Source organism: Hippoglossus hippoglossus, chromosome 9 (assembly GCF_009819705.1).
Source record: "Hippoglossus hippoglossus isolate fHipHip1 chromosome 9, fHipHip1.pri, whole genome shotgun sequence".
Lineage (NCBI taxonomy): Eukaryota > Metazoa > Chordata > Actinopteri > Pleuronectiformes > Pleuronectidae > Hippoglossus > Hippoglossus hippoglossus.
Window position 1 is genome coordinate 24,081,242 of NC_047159.1, and position 12,556 is coordinate 24,093,797.

At 43.9% G+C, this 12,556-nt stretch overlaps 1 protein-coding gene and 1 long non-coding RNA gene across 11 annotated transcripts in view; one reads left to right on the forward strand and one right to left on the reverse strand.

The window, feature by feature from the left end:
• cux2b (cut-like homeobox 2b) overlaps positions 1 to 12,144 on the forward strand; it is an 83,599-nt gene extending 71,455 nt beyond the window's left edge. For 6 of the 10 annotated variants that reach the window (XM_034596691.1, XM_034596688.1, XM_034596693.1 and 3 more), the window contains exons 10-22: positions 712 to 807; positions 2,143 to 2,334; positions 2,449 to 2,507; positions 2,608 to 2,656; positions 2,851 to 2,947; positions 3,178 to 3,807; positions 5,549 to 5,650; positions 5,840 to 6,678; positions 8,131 to 8,296; positions 8,428 to 8,733; positions 8,829 to 9,017; positions 9,113 to 9,410; positions 9,565 to 12,144. In XM_034596691.1, the coding sequence (XP_034452582.1) occupies positions 712 to 807; positions 2,143 to 2,334; positions 2,449 to 2,507; positions 2,608 to 2,656; positions 2,851 to 2,947; positions 3,178 to 3,807; positions 5,549 to 5,650; positions 5,840 to 6,678; positions 8,131 to 8,296; positions 8,428 to 8,733; positions 8,829 to 9,017; positions 9,113 to 9,410; positions 9,565 to 10,348 (3,807 nt within the window). In that variant the 3' untranslated portion in view covers positions 10,349 to 12,144. The remainder of the gene's footprint in view (positions 1 to 711; positions 808 to 2,142; positions 2,335 to 2,448; positions 2,508 to 2,607; positions 2,657 to 2,850; positions 2,948 to 3,177; positions 3,808 to 5,548; positions 5,651 to 5,839; positions 6,679 to 8,130; positions 8,297 to 8,427; positions 8,734 to 8,828; positions 9,018 to 9,112; positions 9,411 to 9,564) is intronic. The other 4 variants (XM_034596689.1, XM_034596690.1, XM_034596686.1 and 1 more) reach the window with 4 other exon arrangements.
• LOC117768395 overlaps positions 10,170 to 12,556 on the reverse strand; it is a 29,353-nt gene continuing 26,966 nt past the window's right edge. The window contains exon 5 of the long non-coding RNA XR_004615061.1: positions 10,170 to 10,181. This is a non-coding gene — a long non-coding RNA (uncharacterized LOC117768395). The remainder of the gene's footprint in view (positions 10,182 to 12,556) is intronic.

Consider the following 12,556-nt stretch of genomic DNA (forward strand, 5'->3'; position numbering starts at 1 on the left):
TCGTTGAGGTAATCACTCCTGTAATCAAGCCCTGGCTTTAATTAGACACTCTCCGTCCTGTCCCCCCCACTCCTTCCTCCCCCTTACACCTCCCCTCCCCTGAGTGTGTGTGATTAGCGAGTATAAACTTGATCCCCCGTCGGTGGGCACGCTATGGCAGCACGGCTCCACTCAGCAGAGAACAGGAGACTACCGTGCGCGATTGATGCCGGAGCGCTGAACGCCAGGGTTCTTAGTTATCTCATTGCCTTGATTGCTTCCTATCCTGGTGATAGCTCTTCTCTTCTGCTCCTTTCTTCTCCCCTCTGCTTCTCTCTCTCTCTCTCTCTCTCTCTCTCTCTCTCTCTCTCTCTCTCTCTCTCTCTCTCTCTCACACAGTCTCTTCCTCACTCTGCTGCTCTCTGCCAGCAGCTCCTAGATAAATGTTCTCAAAACGAATCATTAATTAGCGGGCCGGGTGTGACAGAGCAGGTAAACAGTTTGGGGAATAAAGTGGGCCGACTAAGCAGCACCCTCAGCAGAATAAACCGGTGGCTGCACTTGTCTGCTCGGGCCCCTGCTCTGTTTTTGCTCGGCTCTGGAAAATTTCAGAGCAAGGGCGCCCGCTTTGATTTATGTACAGGAAATGCTCTCACCTTGATCATCTCATTAGCCAATTGATGTGGCTGGTGTATGAGAACTGTAACACTGTGATTCCATGTCTGTGCACAGAGAGCAGAAAGGGCTCAGAGGGAAGTGGAGAGGCTAAAGGAGCAGTTAGCCAGTGCCACCAAGGGGAACTGCCATCCAGCAGAGGGCACTAGCAGGGTAAGGATAATGTGACACAATGTGGGAAACACTTACTTTTTAAGTAAGTGTGGTAATAAAGTTTTTTTTTTGTATAAGTTCCATCAGATCTTCCATTATTACTACTTTGTACTTCAGCTCCCCCACATTTCAGAGGTGAATACTGTACATTTTAGTCTACTTTATTAGTTTTGCAGATATTATTACTTTGCAGATTAACATATTTTAGTCACAACACATACAATCAATGTCACAACATAATCAGTTGTTAAAAATAACTCAACAGTATCTAACACAGTGAAATAGGTCCCAGGTCCAATGTTAACATTCTATTTACTTTTTTTGCATCACATTATAATGTATATATAAAACTAAAACAGGGTTTGGACAGTGCATACTTCCCCAAAGTCTAAGGAATGCCTCGCCATGTTAAGTAATGGATCTGCTCCAGAATGTAATGGTTTCTCTTTGAACCATGAACCAATATCTCCATAAAATTAATGAAAATCGGTTCAGTAGTTTTTGATTAATCCTGCTGAAAAACAAACAGACAAACCAACAAACTTTAAAGGTTTAGTTAAGTAAGAGTTTTTACTTGTAAGTAGATTTTTTTTTGTAATCCTACCTTTATTTAAGTAAAGGATCGGCATCCACTAATTATCTTTATTTTAATTTTATTATTTGTATTATTTACCATGTATTTTGTGAGGCACTTTGTAACCTTGTTTAGATAAGTGCTATATAAATAAAGTTATTATTATGAATTTATGATTTTTTTATCATGCTAAGTCAACACTGTGAGGTGATGTTGTGATGTTTCTTAGAGTGAAACTTAGAATTAAACATAATAAGATTGTTCAACTCTATGATGTTCTATTTTCCATTTTGACAGCACCTGGACTCATCCAGTCTTTGTGTTTCTGTTTTTATCAAAGCAAAGATGAGCTAATACATAAAGATGCTCATCAGCTTGATCACACGAGGCCTTCAAATATTTCCATGACGTTTTCACATTGTGACTACCACATGTAAATTAAGACAGACAGACAATTGTTCTGCACAAATCTGTGCATAGAGCTGTCAAATGGTTCTAAATTGGTTCAGAAATATTGTGTCTGATACCTCATTATCACATTCAATCGCATGAAAAAAAAAACTAGTGTTAATTGTTACCTCATCATCATTGTCTCTGCTAAAGTCGAATCCTCCCACTTTCCACCTGTCTGAATAACATGAGCACTGCAGAGGTTGTGATTCACTGCCTGTCCTCATTTTCTCTCCTCCTCACTCCCTTCATCATATTTCTTCCTTCTCCCCCTCACACCTCCCGTCACATTTCCTCTCTCGACCCGTCAGGAGAAGAACGAAAAGGGCGAGGTGTTGCCCTCGCAGCTGGAGGCCACTCTGCTGGCTAAAGACCGCGAAATCCTCTGTCTCCTTGAAAACATTCAGCGGCTGCAGTTCACGCTGCAGGAAGTTCAGGAGACATCAGCCAATCAGATCATGGAGCTGGAACGCCAGCTGGCCTATAAGAGGGAAGCTATTGAGGTGAGCGTTTTGGACACATGAGAAGTAACAGAACATGACCGATGCTTCCTCAGTGGTTCTGATAAAGCTTATTAATATAAATAAATAAATTATTTCTTCTTTTTTCCGTTTCAGAGATTAGAAGCTAAACTGCAATCCCAGATTGACTATGAAGAGATTAAAACAGAACTCAGGTGATCATTTGGTGTAGACAAACTGTGTTACTCATTCGTAATAATGTCAATTGAAATCTAAAAAACCTGAACTCTAATGGCATGTTGTGTCTGTCCATAGTATCCTTAAGGTAATGAAGATGGCTTCGGCCAACGGCGGCTCATCTCAGGTACACATCCTCCTGCACCCAGCAGTTTTAAACAGACAACAGAATACTTCACTCGTCATCCATTATCTGGATATCTAAAGCTTCTGTAATTCATTCATTGAACATTAACAGCTTTTGTGTGTGTGTGTGTGTGTGTGTGTGTGTGTGTGTGTGTGGGTGTGTGGGTGTGTGTGTCTATTTGTTTGTGTGTATAGGAGTCCGCCAAGGCTGAGGCTCTTTTGCTGGATAAAGAGGCCTTTCTTCCATCTCACAAGTATCTGGTGGACAAGGCTCGAATTTTGCACAGCAATGGTAAAATGGATGTCGCTCATGTTGAATATTCTGTCTATAACTACTTGTTTAAGTAGTTTATACCTCTTGGGGTTTCAAGAGGTAGAGAGTTAGAACTATCCATAGTTCAGTGAGTGCTTGACGCTCATTGGTCAGGCTCAATAGATTTCTGGAGTCAATGTTTTTCAGACTTATACCTCTTTGCATTAACTGAGCAGGCTAGAGAATGACAGTGTGTTTTCTGTCACCAGATGATGACCAGTCCGACGATGCAGGAAGGGAGATGGGTAGACCGCCCGGCTCCCACTCGTCCTCCTCTCAGGTGGACGGCCGTGGCTCCCCCAGCCCCGGCACCCCCACCCTGGACAGCTCCTCTTCCAGCCACGATCTCCCCCGTCCCTTCTCTGTGTCGCCGTGCTCCAGGGACAGACAGTCAGGAGACCACATCCTCCACAAGCAGCTCCTTTCCCCGCACTTTAAAAGGGAGGGCCTCATGGCTTTTCCCACGGCCCTCTACGCAGCGAAAGTCGCCCTCATGTCAGCGACTCAAGGGTCTGGAGCGGCAGGTAGTGTTGACGCCGGCCTGCCCAGCGACCATTCAGAAAGCGGCAGCTCAACGGCAGGAGATGAGGACCAACTGGACACAGCCGAGATTGCCTTCCAGGTGAAGGAGCAGCTGCTCAAGCATAACATTGGCCAGCGTGTTTTTGGCCACTATGTGCTGGGCCTCTCCCAGGGCTCGGTCAGTGAGATCCTTGCAAGACCCAAACCCTGGAGGAAGCTAACTGTGAAAGGCAAAGAACCTTTCATTAAGATGAAGCAGTTCCTCTCTGATGACCAGAACATCCTGGCACTTAGGACCATCCAGGTCCGACAGAGAGGTGAGTGGAGATGACAGTGACAGGGTGGGAAGAATTGTGAAAATGTAGTTTCTTTTATCCCATGAGTCCAACGTTTCTCCACACAAAACACAACAGTGATACTTTTTGTTGGTGTTTTAGGTATTTTGGCTTTTGATCCTTAGAAAAAGCTATCTGCATATGAATGCAGATAAATTGAAACTCGAATGCATTGTGGTCAATGTGTTACGCCTCTTTTGCTCTCCACACTAACTGTTTAACTGTGAGCAATCAAAGCCAAGCTCCTTGGCCGTGATTGGCCAAACTAGAAAGAGTAGGGTTAGGGTTAGGGTTAGGGCTTCCATCCCCAAAATCTATTCCCTCGCCTACAGTTGCTGCATATTCACATTCAGAATAAATATTTAGAAATTTTGTAACAAGTAATGTGTTGTTATGTAGTTATGGCCACTTTCAACACTTGTATACATCTTAAAATACAAATAGAAGAAGTAGCGTGGGTTATGACAGTTGCTCAGATTTTAAACAGGTCACCTTCCTCACCATATTTTCTAATCCACTGACTTGCAATTGATAGTGGGTGTGAATTAACTGTCAGAAACGTCATCCATATTGATCCACTGCATTCATCTCCAATGACTGTTAAAGAATAAAGCTGGCGATGTATTATATTTTATTTTTATATTTAATGAAAAGATCAAAACCAACCATGAGTTTATCAGCCTTTGTGGTCAAAGCCTGAACTATCTCACTCTATTATTACAGTCTGATCCACCAACAGCAGAGAACTGGTTTTAGCAGAAAAAAAGTTTTTTCTGCTAAAACTGAGAAAATATTGATCCATTGCATTTAATGGATCCAAAATGATTATATATCTGTTGGTGTAATAAGCATGACAGTGAGTGTACCACTTTCCCTTATATCATTAATTCACCTTTCCCTTTAACAGTCATAGATAATGTATCTACTGTGAATTATGTAGAGCTCAATAAAGACTTCCTGTCCATAATATATAATGTTTTTGATATAGCTGCCATTGTGTGAGGCAACAGTTTTGTTGTTTTTCTTTTTTTTATTAACATAAAAAGTATCTCTAGTGTAGTTTAATTGTTAATTCACTGTTGTTTATTTCGTTGCGTACAAATGCCCCACTAAGATAATTTAATCTTTGTTAAACATGAAACAATACATTTGTTACCCATTTAAACAAAATCCACCTTCAATAGGAATTAATGGACTTAGTTTTGGTCTTTTCATGGTTTTTGTTGACAATATGAGACAGTTAAACTAATTTTAACCAGCCAGTAGTTCGGCATTAACCAGTTGTCATCACTATAATAAACTTTACCCCTCACCCTTGTGTTGTCTGTCAAATAAAGGTTTAGATAACATGGATAATCAGCTGTCACTGTATTTGCCCAAGCTTCCTAAAAAGGAACTAGGTTGTTCTAAAAAAGGTCTTTTGAAGATGCTCTTGGACCTGTGTACGTTTAAACCTTCTAATCTACTTGGACCTCATCCTTGACTTCTTCACGGCTTCCTCTGCCATGTTACTTTTAAACTTTGTTTTCTCCCTAGATTCACAGCTTTTGAAAGTTGAGCTTCCCGTATACTGCAACCTCAGACAGCACGCGCTCAAAGGCAGCCATTGATCTACCAGTCAAAAGCAAAGCCTTGGAACTGCTCTCTGATCAACCATCCCACTCACCCCCCTCCTCTCTCCTCTCGCTCTATCTCTATTTCTTTCTGTTACCCTCTGTGGCAGGGAGCATCACTCCGCGCATCCGAACTCCTGAAACTGGGTCAGACGACGCCATTAGGAATATCCTGGAGCAGGCCAAGAAGGAGATCCAGTCCCAGAGGGGAGGTGAGGATGGAGCTGCGAGTCATAAGTCAAAGCTTAAAGCCTTATTGATTGATTTTTTTTTAATTGAGAATGATGTTGACTATTTTCATTAAACATTTGATCTATTACTCTGTTCACTTTATAATGCATATAAAGTGGAAAGATATTTTAGTGCGCGCCAATGTCAACATGTGGCTCTCTCTTGTTCAGGTGATGGCAAGTCATCTCTGAACAGCTCATCAGGCAGAAGCAGTAATGGAGCTGGCAGCGGCTCTGATGAAACCATAAAGAACATCTTAGAACAGGCCAGGAGGGAGATGGAGGCCCAGCAGCATGTGCTGATGGAGATGGAGGCCTGTGGGAGGGCCTCGACTGCCAGTTCAGGAGCACAGGTGGAACGTCTAGGGCCCCCAGAGCGCTCCAGGGGCCTGCCGTTACCCATCTCCATCAAACAAGAGGAAGGGGGCTGTGTTACCGTGTGCATGGCCAACCCCATCAGCAGCCCGCAAACCCCCCTCAGTGTGCTCTCCCCCGCCGCCTTCGTCCAGAACATCATCCGCAAAGTCAAGTCAGAGATCGGTGAAGTAGGCACCTACTTCGATCAGCACTGGTCACAAGAGCGGGGGTCGATGGGGCTAGTCGGAGGAGGTAGCTCTCTGCCCTTCAATTCCGTCTCTCCTTCCTTGTCTTCCTCCTCCTCTGGGCCCTCTGCGTTGCCTCGGCCATGGCCACGTCTGGAAAACGGCGAGTTTCTCCCCAACAGCGAGGAGGCCTCTGCTGCTGAGGACGAGCTGGGGCTCGGTCGGCCGGTGGAGGTGAAGGTGGAGTCGGATACATCGGTAAGCGGCGAATCCCCAGGACCTGGCCCTGGGCGCCTATCCTACTACCCAGCGTACATCCCTCGCGCCCTCAAGCCAACCGTGCCGCCGCTGACTCCGGAGCAGTATGAGATGTACATGTATCGAGAGGTGGACACCGTTGAGCTGACCAGGCAGGTGAAGGAGAAGCTGGCGAAGAACGGCATCTGTCAGAGGATCTTTGGTGAAAAGGTCAGATGTCGCTCCTTCATATTAACACTTGCATACTGTAAAACACACAACCTGCAAATGATAAGAGTATTTCCCCACAGTGACAAATAAGAGGGAAGAGAACACTGATGTATTTTATGTTAATAATTGTGATATGCAGTTAGGAATAAACTGAATACGGAAATATTTTAATGGGTGTTTGAATATATTATTCAGTTCTCTTGTCTCTTATAAGAAGCCACAGATGCAAAACATTTTCCACCTTTCTTTTCAAGCATTATCCTATATGTGGTTTCAGATCTTCAGACAACATGAAATACTATAAGGTAATCTAAGTAAGATTTTTTGCAGATTTACAGATTTATATCAATAAATGCAGTAAACAAAATCCTCCATATGAAAAATGTATTGGCTCTTTTGAACCTAATAACAGCCCCCCCTCCACTTCAGCAGCAATAGCAGCAGCCCAGAGCTTCTTATAATTTGATAATAATGTTCACATCTCATGTGAAAATGACTGGACCCATCTCTTTTAGAGTTGGTTGGCACTAAGCACAGGTCATGTTTCCCACACTTAGTTGCGTAATAATGGGCTGTGGCTGAGGGGTAGAGCGGTCACCCTCCAACCAGAAGGTCGGCAGTTCAATCCCCAGTCTTCCCCATCTGCATGCCGAAGTGTCATGGGCAAGATGCTGAAAACACTTATAGATTTATATAGCTTATAGCTATACTAGAAGCTGTGTCGCCGAGAAGTCCCATGTTTTACTTTTCTCTAAACAGAACATCATTCTCAAAATGTTCAGGTGTTTTTCTGTAAGTATGAATGAGCAGCTATGCTACCCTCCTTGAAAAGCCTTTTTTTCCCGTTTCTTGCACATTTCTATTGTGGTGAGCCATCAGCTGAGACGTCTGCAACTCTTTGGATGTGTTGTAATCTTTCATGACTTCCTTGATGAGTTGTCTCTGCTCACATGGAGAAAGGGTGACAACAGGTTTTAGCACAGTGTTCTCCATGTAGATATCACCGGCTGTTGTTTGGTGGTTTTGTAAAACCTGATTCTTGTGGTAAGGTTGATTTTAAGTATTCAACTGCCTTGTTCAAAAATGAAAAGGAATAGAAAATGTGTCCCTTGTTGATGGATGACCTCACATATTTTTTCAGAAAATTACATCACAATCAATCATCAGTACAGAATGTTGCAGCTAAAGATTATCCGTGGATTTACTCTTTTTAAATAAGCTACCACTTTGACTTAGATGCTGTTTTTGACAAGTTTGCATACATATATATGGTGTATTGCTTCCCTCTAGTGGTTGTCATCTGTAAGTGTATCAATGGAGCCATTAATTGAAAGTGAAAAGATTTTCTTCTTTCAGGAAAATAAATCGGAGAATCAATCAGTAACTTGTCATCTATACGTTAATTATTATATCAAAGTATTATAACTGTAAACCTGTGGTTGTATGGCGCAGGTGCTGGGGCTCTCTCAGGGCAGCGTCAGTGACATGCTGTCTCGGCCCAAACCATGGAGCAAGCTGACCCAAAAAGGCAGGGAGCCCTTCATCCGCATGCAGCTGTGGTTACTGGACCAGCTGGGCCAGAGCCTCAGCCAGCCCCCAAACCAAGGCCACGCTCAGGGTAAGGCTGCAGTTTGTAACATATACACTCATCTCCACAGGATTAAATTGTTTCAGTTTTGTAATATACTGCAATGACTGTATCTAGGCTATAGGGGTTGTTGATTTTTCTGTGATGTCACCTACCTTCAGATAAAAGCCCAGTAACGGCACAGTCCTCACCCTCCCCGCCCCCAAGCCCAGTGGAGAGCCACCCAAGTCCCCTGGTGGAGCCTGTCAGCCTCTCCCTGGAGAGCAGCAAAGAGAACCAGCAGCCTGAGAGCTTAGGCCTCGGGCTGCCCCCCCACCCAGAGGGAGGGAAATCCACCCCCAGCCTCATGGCCTTGCATCAGCCCTCAAACCCCCTTGGCATCCAGGAGCTGGTGGCCATGTCTTCCGAGCTGGACACCTATGCCATCACAAAGAAGGTCAAGGAGGTTCTAACAGACAACAACCTAGGTGTGTATGAGTTTACACTGCGGGAATAAGCTGAGGCTCCTTTATGAATGCAAACACAAGTCCTACATTCACTGTGTATTTTTCTTTCCTCACAGGTCAGCGTCTTTTTGGGGAAACCATTCTGGGTCTGACGCAAGGCTCGGTGTCAGATCTGCTCTCCAGACCCAAACCGTGGCACAAACTCAGTCTGAAAGGCAGGGAGCCATTTGTCCGCATGCAGCTGTGGCTCAATGATCCTCACAATGTAGACAAGCTGAGGGCCATGAAGAAGATGGAGAAGAAAGGTGTGTATAGTAAACAAAACTAATAATAAAGACATAATTATTACATATTTCAGTTCAGGTTTGAGAAATTCTTGGTGTTTTGTTCTTTATGCCAGAAATCACTGTCTTCCCTCCAGCCTATCTGAAAAGGCGGTACGGGCTGCTGAGCACCGGCTCGGACAGCGACTCACCCAGTACTCGCTCCGAGTGTGTGAGTCCGGCCTTGGTCTCGCTGGACCTGTGCCCCTACAGCCAGGTGAAGAAGGTCCGGGTGGTGCTGGGAGCTGAGGAGAAGGAAGCCTTGAGAAAGGCCTACCTGCTGGAGCCCTACCCCTCTCAGAACACCATCGAGATACTGGCCGCCCAGCTCAACCTCAAAACCAACACTGTCATCAACTGGTTCCACAACTACAGGCTAGTCCAATAAACGTTGCTAATGGCTACCTCGGCTGTTTTCATGACGACTATACATTTAGTTTTAACTGAATTCCTGACATGTAAAGTAGAAAAATAAATGTAAATATCCTGACATGTGATGGTTTGCCTGACAAGCAGTGTTTGTGTGCAGGTCCAGGATGCGACGGGAGGTGCTGATGGAGGGTCTGCCAGACAATGACACAGATGCCGAGCAGCACAGCTACTCCCCCTCAATGACGCGGAGCCCCCACTCTGATGGAGAGGAGAGGAGGCTGCTGAAGCCCTCAGGACACATCCACTCCAGCATTCCTCTGAGCGCCAGCACAGCACTTCCTCATGTCAAACAGGAGGCACTGGACAGGGAAGACGATGGGGAGGAGGGCTCCATGAAACAGTCGAGAGTTCAGTGTTTTTCTACAGCAGTACAATTCCCGCCGCTGAAAAACGAGCATGAGGACTCCATCGCTGGCCACCAGAGCCTGAGGCACGAAGAGGGGATGAGCAGCCAAGCTCAAGGGCTCTACCCTGTCGCAGTCTCCATAGATGGACCCCAGAGAGCCAGTCAGTCCCGGCATGATGGGGAAGACCCTGGAAAGTCACCTGTTGACCCAGTCAGCTTTAAGGCTTCGTCGGAACCCTGCCGCAGCAGCCTGGAAGTCTCCCTGAACTCCCCCTCTGCTGCATCCTCACCCGGCCTCATGATGTCAGTCTCCCCCGTCCCTTCCTCCTCTGCTCCAATATCGCCCTCGCTGCCCAACCCGCCCTCAACTAGCACCAATCACAGCCTGGAACCGAACCAGATCCCTCCATTCCAATTCCCCAAACTCAACAGAAGCACTCAGAGACGCAATGAGAAAATGGCCAACCTTAATAACATCATCCACAGGCTAGAGAGAGCAGCCAATCGAGAAGAAACACTGGAATGGGAGTTTTAAGGCCCCCCTTTTACTTGTACCTAGTCCTGATGACCCTCGCGGCACACAGGGGCGTCTCAGATAGAATCTTCCTGAAGACTTTTAACGGAGCCTGGCTCCTGAAGGCCTGTCCTCTCAGACTGAAAACTCAAAGGAAACAGGAATGCAGAGCTACACATATGGCTAACTTCCCTGCAAGAACAAAAAAAAAAAAAGATTTATATATGTGTATTTGTTTTTGTTTTTGATAATGCATACTACTTTGAAATAGATGTGACAGCATAAGCTGTTGTTTTACCTTTTGGACTTGACAAGAAGACTTTTGCAGCTATGGTGTCATAAAATGTACACTGAAGTCCTGTAGATTGCCACTGGGTGAGATTAAAAAAAGACCCCTGTCTTAAGCCATTAAAAGCACTATAACTATTTGAAAAGAGACATTGACCAAATTTGCTACTTTTTGAATAGCAATTTTTCAGATTTTGTCTGTAAGACTGGACAGTTTAAGTCAAGTAACATGAAATCCTATTACTGACTGAGGGATAGTCCTTTAAGACTCTAAATATTCAACATCTTGTATGTACTTAGTTTCTCGGTGATATGTTTTGAAATATTTGTAACTCACACGTATAAAATGTGGTTGTACATGTTGTAGAATTGTCTGCAATAGCCTTCTCTAAACCTGATGTAGCATGGTACTCACCTGACCCTGTTATCCTCTGTAGTTAGTCACCTGTGATTATACTTGAGCGAAAACAAGAGAAAAAAAAGTTGAAAACCCTGCAAAAAACAAGAAAAAAGTCAACGTTAAATCTAATAAGTAGAGTACTTTTAGTGTTTTCTTTCTTTTTTTTTTGATAATCCTTGAGGTTTACAGTTTAGGGCCCTCGTGCTCCTGCTGGCACAGTTTACACGATTTCTTTCAGACTTACCTCTCTGACCCTCTAAAGGCACTGGTTCTCAGACTGTAACGGGCCAAGACACAGGACACCTGGTTTACCTCAGATTATGTTGATGCACATCATGCTGTGACCATGCGTTTCATTCCTATACATGAACATGACCACGCTTATTTGAATCAACGGAGGGAACGTACTTGTATCATGCCTCAGACGAGTGGAGATGAAGTTCTAACAGGCAAAATCAGTCTTTTACAAAGAATATGCTGCTGTGTGAAGAGACGGGGAGCTAATGAAGCCCCTCCTCACCAGATGGAGTGCACTTTCTCAAAATGCATCTTTTACTGTATCTAGAATAATGTATACTTGATGAAACAACTCAACCTCTTTGTACTGAGATGCTGTTAAGCTGGGCAGTTTGATAAGAAAAGCTTCAGGACTCTTCAGAGCTGGAAATGAACCTCCTTTGGGGCTGACCGTATTTGAGAGCATGATGCACACAGTATGACCTCCCATCAATATGAAAACACTCAATCTGTAAGTAGACTATATTCAAGGACACAAAAGGTTACAGGTATCCCCTCATATTATCTTTAACCACTTGTGTATTGTGTCTGTAGAAGTTTCTTTGTCATGCTTGCAAAATGTTCTTTATGTATTTTGCCTCTATTTTATACTCAGAACAGTTAACTAGATATTCAATACCTCGTGTATGAACTACTTACAGCACTTAGAGTTTTGATAATTGTGAGGACTCAAGAAAAATTCAAATATCAACATTATCCTAACTTAGTGTCCACAAGTCTTTGCCTTTACTGTATCGTTGAAGTTGGTAGTAAACACTTGCACATGTCTACATAGTTCAGAGGACTTGGATTGTATTATGTAGAGATATATATTACACATTTACTAAAAAAATAATATCTTACATTCTTGGAACAAAATGTGCTGATTATATTGAAATAGAGTGTACAGATTTAATAAACCAAACCCATTCAAGCCAGTTCTGGTCTGGCAAGCTTGCCCACGTTTTAGACCTTCTCTCAGGGTAGTCTTGCTTTTTAAAGCTTTACTGAAACAGTTGCTCTCCTCAGTGGTTCTGACTATGATAAAAAACATTACGTGGTGTAGAGAATGACTTCATTATATATTAAATGGGCCTGTGGAAGCTCTAAGTATAGGGGAATTGCAACTTTTCACTGGAAGCAGTGGTTTGTCAGAGGGCTGTTGCTGTTTTGTAATTCATTACACAGATCTGTCAAAGTACAGTGCAGGTTGGAACAACCGGGATGAGGTGGATGGGTTGCATTTTTGAGATCAGTAGACTTTG